The 8,231-nt window shown below is 40.2% G+C and overlaps 1 protein-coding gene across 2 annotated transcripts in view; it reads left to right on the forward strand.

Annotated features, from left to right (window-relative positions):
- Positions 1-4,151, forward strand: part of LOC134633667 (vesicle-fusing ATPase-like) — a 33,250-nt gene extending 29,099 nt beyond the window's left edge. For both annotated transcript variants that reach the window (XM_063482602.1, XM_063482603.1), the window contains 3 exons: positions 774-829; positions 1,048-1,120; positions 3,146-4,151. In XM_063482602.1, the coding sequence (XP_063338672.1) occupies positions 774-829; positions 1,048-1,078 (87 nt within the window). In that variant the 3' untranslated portion in view covers positions 1,079-1,120; positions 3,146-4,151. The remainder of the gene's footprint in view (positions 1-773; positions 830-1,047; positions 1,121-3,145) is intronic.
- The last annotated feature ends 4,080 nt before the right edge of the window (positions 4,152-8,231 follow it).

Raw genomic sequence — 8,231 nt, forward strand, 5'->3', positions numbered from 1 at the left:
GGAAATCTACGTTCCAATGATCACCTCGTTCTTTGCTTCTCTCATGTTTTTCCCTTGTTTCTTACAAATTTCTCAGATATTTCTAAACTCCTGAAGTAAAGTTTTAAAACTTGAAATGTTTCACTCCAGCTAATAGATGTCTGCTGCTCAAAACCTCATATTTCAAGTAATATTTGTTTACCAAACAGATGACGGACATCCCACCAGCTGCATCAGACAAACCTAAATCACACCATTAGCTCCTTTCTTCTCCCGACTGTGTCTCTGTTATGTTGCCTATGTGTGCAGCCTGTTTGTTGGGGCTGTGTAATTGCTGTGGTATGCTCCAATGCAGCTATGCTCAGTGCCCCCCCCCCCCCCCCCCCCCCCCCCCCCCCCCCACACACACACACCCCATTCTGAGCCTGAAGAAGTATGAACCTGTGTTTGCCGAGACATGCCGCACTCACGTACACATTTGCGGTCTTTATCTTTTTTCCTCTCATTCCAATGTTTCTGACTGCTCTCATGTCTTAACTCTGGTTGCTACAGGCGATTCCAGACATACTGTAAGTTATTGCATAGGTTCCCATTAATTTTGCTTCCTTTTCCCTCCCCTTCTCTTCAATCCAAACTGAAACATGAACTCCAGGACCCGCCGTCGTTGATAGCATGCCGCTGTGATGTTTAACACCTGAAGAAACCCGTGCATGTTCACAAAGAACCTGCTAATAAATATATAGTTATTTTATCGTGTGACTGTTAGCACTAAGCAAGCATATCTGTCTTTTCAGATGGATCCTGACTACAGAGTTAGGAAGTTCGTGAGTCTGCTGCAGGAAGAAGGAGCGTAAGTATTCCTTTCCTGTTTCTAACCACATCACCAGAGCAGGATCGGCATTGACATTGAACACTCACACCGCACACACATCTGTCACTTTCACCAGCTGTCAGTTACAAATGTAGCAGAAAGGAAAAAGTTAGTCAGAAGCACAAAGTGTTTACATTTTGATCATCGTACCAAGTGTGATTTATAATACACATTTTGTCCTTTTTCTCCCTCTGCAGACTGGTTTCTGATAAGTTTGTGGCAATCTAGACTCAGTGGAGCCACGCGGTGAAATAGAGGCATCCTTCAACGGTGAGGCCGCTTTAAGCTAAAACGTTACATTTTTTTACTCATCATATCCTGTCGAGGGTTGAGGAGAGCTGATGTGAAAGTCTGTGACTCCACTCTTTGAAGAGTCACAGTCAAAGTTTCGAAATAACGTTATGCGAGTCCAGTCAAGCAGATGTAACCACAGAATAACAGAGAATGTCGTTAAAATGTGCTGACTCAAAACTGAATTACCAAACTTACCTTTGACTAAGTAGTTTTACAGCTAATCTGTGCGTGCGTGGAATCGGAAGCATCACACGAAAAAATTGTCACAATAAAAACACTTCCACAGGGCACCAAACACTACTGTAAAAAAAACCCAACAAACTGAATACCCCCTATTGTTCAGGTGTTTGAGGAGACACGTTTGGCAGGAACAGCTTGACGTAACCATTTTCTATATAACTTTATCAGGCCTTCATATCATTGTGGAGGAATTTTGACTCCCTTTACAAAGTCACTTTAGTTCATTGAGGTTTGCGATCATTTTTTATGCACCGCTCTTTACAGAACTTTTTGAGGCCTGGACTGCAACACCTTGATTTTTTTCGAATGATCCAGTCTTGGCCGAGCTTCAGCTGTTGGGTAGATGGCCTCACATGTTACTCTAGAACAGCGGTCCCCAACCCCCTGGCTGGTCCGTAAGTCGTTTGGTACCGAGCCCCGAGAGTTGAGGCTCGGGTGTGAAATTGACGGTTTTCAGGGGTTTTATCGTTATTTTTTTTAATCGTTTTTATCGTTATCTAAGTTTCCCTGGGTCTTTTTCCGTGTGTTATGAATAAATCTTCCTTTTTTTGGTACTAGTACTGGTTTTATTTGTTGTATTTATCAGAGAGACCTTAAAGGCCGGTCTGTGGAAATATTGTCGGACATAAACCGGTCGGTGGCACAAAAACGGTTGGGGACCGCTGACCTACAATACTTTGGTATGCATTGGAGTTCATGAGTACCCGAATGACTACAAGGGCCCAGGTCTCGTGGCTGTAAAACATGCCATCACGGCGGTGTCCCCGCGCGTGTAGCTGTGCTGCCATGTTCTTTATTTGGAGAGAACAGACATGTCTCCTGGCAACGCTTCCAAACAAGCCATACTTGTTCAATCTTTTTATAATTTTACTGTCATGAGCTTCAATATTTAATATGCTAACCGAGGCCTGTGGAGCCTGAGAAGGAGCTCTTGGATCCACTCCTGGGAACACTGGCACCTATCTTGAATGCTTTCTACTTCTTTCTGAAATTGTTTAAAAATTAAACCCTTCCCAGATCGATGGAGCAACAATTGCTTCTTTAATCTCATTGCTGATGTTTCCTTTGTGGCATTAACACACCTGAATGCTCCAGACCAGCAAACTGCCAAAACGTCTGCTTTTATTAAGGTCCTGAAACTTGGAATTAGTGAGGTTGTATTTACTCTGCATGCTGCTTCTGTGTTTTGACTTCATTAAAAAAAATGACATGCTGTTATATGTCATGTTTTGCTCTAAATCTCCAGCATTTTAAGACCTGTTAAGGACCAGATTATCGTTATTATGTCCTGAGACATAAAACCTTAGAATTTAAAGAGGGCGTGCTTTCTTTTTACCTTGACTATGCATGCTTGTAAAACTGTGACGTGCATTGGGTGTTGTTCAGTTCTGACAATGATTTTGCTCAGAATGTTGGCACCATAAACGTTCTCTAGGTGAATGAATACAAAGTTATTATCCTTCCATGTCTTTATCTGAATCATTAAAAAAACGCAGGGCAAAGTTTAAGAAAGTTATGTGTCTAAGTTGCTAACCTTGCCTTCTGAAATGAACCGCGGGAGGACGGTGCCCACGGTGATAAACAACAAGTCTTTCAACAAGCAGCGGGAGCTTTGTTTCTCATCGCGGCATCAGAGGCTTATGGTATAGCTGGTGCACAGCGTGCCTAAAAATAGGTCGACTAGACAGGTGCTCTCCTGTGGCAGCATGCCTCCTTTGCCCGCCTGCCTCCTCTCACTTTTATTTCTCTCTCTTCACTCAGTTGCAGAGGATCAGAAGACTGATAAAGGATGGCAGGAGGAAGCAAACGAGATATAGATCCCATCTCTCGACATCCTTCTCATCCCTGAAGCTCTGCGTGCTTCTCTGAGCTGCAGACACCAAGCAGGCAGTCTCCTCCTCTGCAGCATTATGTGATAATGTAAAATAAGAGATATGCACAGTGCTTGTTGTATCTGGGTGTCTGCTTGTGCTGCAATCTCTTTGTGATGCCTCTAGCACTCCATTGGGATTTTATATATATGTATACAAAAAGAGTCGGGGCAAAGTACATGTGCACAAACACTAATTATGATAATGTTTGTTTATAGAGACTTTATTTGTAGGAAGAGATCATTCCATGACTTCTTTTCTTATGTTGCACATTTCCTTGCCTCTGATCTTTTTATTGTATGAATAAAATAATATTGCTAACAAAAAAACGTTGTAGTATCTGTAGTTAATGTTGTTTTTAAAGGGACGTTAAAAAGGAACTTGTGCTGTGTGTTCCATTGTTATAATGTAGGTTTTCAGTTGCTGTTTAGTTCAGATGCTGTTCAGTGCGTCCAAAAAGCTGTCTGTTTTCCACAGTAGCATGTAAAAAATTGCTGCTCCCAAGAAAAACAAAAAAGTTAACTATTAAATGTTCTCATGGCTGTTGAAATCATAAGAATGTCATAACTATCACTTAGTGTAATTACCTCCTAATTATGAAATATTTGAGAAGAGATGAACCCATTCACACATTTGAGGTTAACCTCCACGGCTTCTGGGTTGAGCAATGATTGTAGAGCCTAGCAAGAAAACACTCAGCCATTTATGGAGGAGCTACTGCTGCATGTGTGCACGTTTCTTGATGCAGTTCTCCAGGATTGTAGTAAAAAAGCAGCAAAATGTTGCTTGAGATATTAGTAGAAAATCAAAATGATGTTGCTGTATCATTTTATTTTTTTTCTCTTTTTTGTATTTTCTGCAAGTGAGATTAAATTTGAGCTAAAACTTGTGAATTATGGGACGCTGAATTCATGCACATACATATTTTTCGTTATAAAGAGATCACCTCATCCTAAGTAGTAGCCAGTGTATTATCAAGGACTCCAGGAGATCACTGGATTAAGCAGATGCCATGGTGATAGTTCATTTGCTCGTTCTAACTGGATCAACAGCAGTAGTTTTTAAGAGTCCTTTGAGACTCTTTTCAGCTTTAGATTCATATACATTTCATGCAGTTTGTGGGTTTGAATCAGAATAACCTACCTACTTCCAAAGAATGGCTCATGCATGTGTTTCTGCTCAGTGGTGGCAACGGATATCTCTGGAGCTGAAAAAATGACACGTGCATGGAAGTGTCTGCAGTTCACTAAATGACCACTAGAGGCTGCCTCTTAAAGTGAGTTAGTTCCCATGCACTCTTGTTAACATGCTCAAATTTAGAGCAGCTAAAGTGGGATTTATCCTTCTGGATTAAATCTGTATGTTGAGCAAAACTTATATGAGTAACTACATGTCACGTCAGCACAGCCTGCAATGACTGTGATTCACCCCTTCAGTATTATTGTTTCCTACTATACATTTCTAGTTGCTTCTTCTACCATAGTTTTTTCAAACCTACTTGAAGAGAGCAGATCAACCTGATGATAAAAATTCCACCGCAACTGAAAGCTTTGGATGTGAAATTGCAGAGCAATGCAGGGATACCACATATAAATCCTAGCAACAGCACTAGCCAGTCGAGTAGACAATATTGTATATAGATCCAACAGAGAACAAAATTAAACCAGTGGTCTGTGTACTTTGTTTGAATTTTAGTGTTTTCTATGTTTGTTCTTTAGCATTTATTAGCTAGTATCTGGACCAAAGACTGTATAAAAGATGGACAAAGCTGTGCTTTAAACCTGCATTCTTTTTATGGCCACATGATGGTGATACCTGTAGTTACAAGAGGATTTGCAGTCCTATAAAAATCTATGGAACAATTACTTTCTAACTTGACCTCTGTAAAGACTTTCCTTCTGTGTTTATAACCACTTGATGGCATCATAACAGCTGCATCAATGTTTTGCTAGCTAATACCAAATGTGCAACCAATGCGATGTGATTGTGTAGCTGGAAAAAGTCACATACACGTCTACTCAAGTTGGAAAAGAAATATTCGGTTAATCACGAAAAAAGTTTAGCCTCTTGTCTTTATGAGGGAGATTGCATTGGATTTGTCGTTCAGCATTAGGCTGTAGCTCCTACTTGCCCCGCAAAATAGAGTGACACAGATCAGGTAAAGTTAATAATTAGAAGTAATCTGGTATAATTTTAAAATTAAACAATAAGATGCAACATGTCACAAACATGTCGTTTTCAGATTACAATGCAAAAGTACCCAACAAATGACTTCCCGACTTTGGAAATTTGACTGTTTAGCTCATAACCCTTGAAAGCCTACTAGGAATAACTTAAAGCTTTTTTCTGAACTGAACGATCTCTGTTGTATTTTAGGCCTGCTTATAGAAAAAATTGACTCGGTGTATATCAGAAATAATCTGGTCCCTGCCTATGCAGCCATCCTTACAAAAACTCGGAAATTAGTTTTAATGGTCATCAAACCACGTCTTTATTGATATATACTGAGGTGTCATTAAAGATAAAGGGAGGTGGTCAAATGTCGTCTTTTAGAGGCAGAGCGTGAAGGAGCACATTAATAATAACTCTCTGTTCTCATCCAAATATGGCCTCTTCAAAAACAACCAAGATGACCAACAGCCAAAACCCTCTAACTTCATAAACCCAATGGGAGACTTTAATGTGGAGAAGCCCGTCTTTTATATACAGTCACACAAAAAAACTCGATAGGAGTTTATTTTTTCACGGGATTTTTCTACAGTACCATAATAATAATAAAGTATAATTAAAATTCTCCTTTAAGTGGAATCAAATTAAGTAAGTGAATACTGCATCAAAGGACGGAGTATTTAACAGACCTTTGTTTCAGCCTGCATTTCAACTTCATTTAGAAAAGTGAGGCGTGTGTTTGAGTGTACCTTTGCAAGCATAAAGAAACATGACACAGGTTTTCTTCTTCAAATATATAATCTTAGTTCAGTCATACAGATATATACATTGTATAATAAATAATATTTATAAAAACATAACATTTACGATTATAAAATAAAAAGGGAATTATTCAACTTTAAAACATTTGTACAAAACTTTGGATATAGCGGGGAAAGATGAGGGGCCTTTGGGGGTCTTGGTAGGGTGGGGGACTGAACACAGAAAGGTAGGTTCAGGTAGGGAGGGCTGTGTAGAAGATGACGTGAACACTAAGCTATGTCCCAAAGAGAGGACAGCCTACACACTACTGGGTAACTTGTGTGTTTGTTGTTGAATATAATTGATAGGAAGCAGGTGGGACTGTCAGAACATGTTGTGTGAAACCTCTCTTGCTTTGCTCCACCATTGTGAAGAGCCAGCTCGCTGTCTGTCGGTCCATCCATCCTCTTCTGTAGTCACTTGTCATGCACACGCACATACACATCCCTTATAAATCATCCGTTCTACGTTTCATGTTCTCAGAATCAGACGTTTTTTTAAACTTCATGAACTGGCAGTCTTTACAATCCACCCGCAAATCATAGCAATTTTTGTTAGTGGTCTTTAAACCGGTTCCTTTTGTTGCAAGTCACAATGTGCTGACACTGATGTCTATGAAAAGCAATCTTTTGATTAAATGGCAGTAATTTGTTTTTCCCAATATTCTAAAAACCAAAACAGCACGGCAGGAGTGTTTCGGGGTGTACTGACAAGAATACGAGTTCATAAATCAACCTTGAAAACCTCAACTGTCCAGCTGACTGAAAACACAGATGGAAGGATGTGACAGCCAATCAGATCTTTCTCAGCCCATGTTGTCTCCACGTGTCGTCACATATCCCCTTATTTTCTTTCCCTTTAGTTCCCAGAAGTAAAAGATTTTTGTTGAGACAAATGTTTTTCTGCACTGAGAGTGATATAAAACAAAACAAAACACCAGAGTTAATATTGGACATAAGCTGGACTCAAGTTTGATGCATAAATTCATAATGACACAGCCATAATAGGTGACCTTCATACATATAATCAGATCTTTTCTGTGGTTAGTTTTTACCCCCAGACTCCGTAAGTTTGAATGGTAAAGTTGCATGACATTTGTAGAAACCATGAGCGATTTACAGGGTGAATGTGGTAACAGAGCCGTCATTCATAAGAACTGCTAGCTTGCAACCAAGAAGAATTTGCTCACATAAACAATGCTCAAATGTTTACCACCTGGAGTTATGAATAGTGCACATAAATACATGTGCACGGGTTGTTAGTTAGCAGAACGAGCATGCCTCCTCCTGCATACCTCAAACCCCAGCTCAGTGGTAATATTTCAGAAATGTGGGTTTATTAAAAAATCAGACTGAAGCACATATCTTCTAGTTGACTGTCGCAGTAGTCAGTCCGCAGGGAAGGAAGGGATCAGCTCAGTAGTTTAGAAAGGACAGGACTGCGGCACTTCCAGTGCCTCAGTTCAGTTCAGTTCAGTAGTTACAAAGTGATGGTTTCCTGGGGCTGCTGACGTGTTCAGTATCACTTAAGAGTAAGTGATTGGGTAGAGAGGTTGGTTAAGTTAAAAAACAACAACAACAAAAAGGTAAACCAACCAGACTGGCTGGAGAAGTGAGGTGTTAGTTAGAAGATGCTTTTTACTCAAAAGCAAGGAGAGTCACTGTTTTTTTTTTGTTCTTTTTTACTGCATTAATCTCACATGTAAAAGTGTTACTGTACATGCCGAAAACGCTGTGTTGGCATGAAGGGTGGGAAATAAATAAAGACAAAGGGGAAGGGAGGGGTAGTCATGGCCCAATGCTGCAGGGTGAGGACGAACGAGGGGAGAGTGGCACAACTCTAGCTTCTTCCCGTGAGAGTGGACCAAGTTATCCATCAGGTCAACAAGGGACACATTCTGCTCAGATATTATGTAGTTATGGGGGTAGTGGTTTGGAAGATAGATTCTTGTGCATGGTTTGTACAAAAAATGGTACAGAAGTATCCATTACTGATGTGCCATTACC

Source organism: Pelmatolapia mariae, linkage group LG8 (genome assembly GCF_036321145.2).
Source record: "Pelmatolapia mariae isolate MD_Pm_ZW linkage group LG8, Pm_UMD_F_2, whole genome shotgun sequence".
NCBI classification, from domain to species: domain Eukaryota; kingdom Metazoa; phylum Chordata; class Actinopteri; order Cichliformes; family Cichlidae; genus Pelmatolapia; species Pelmatolapia mariae.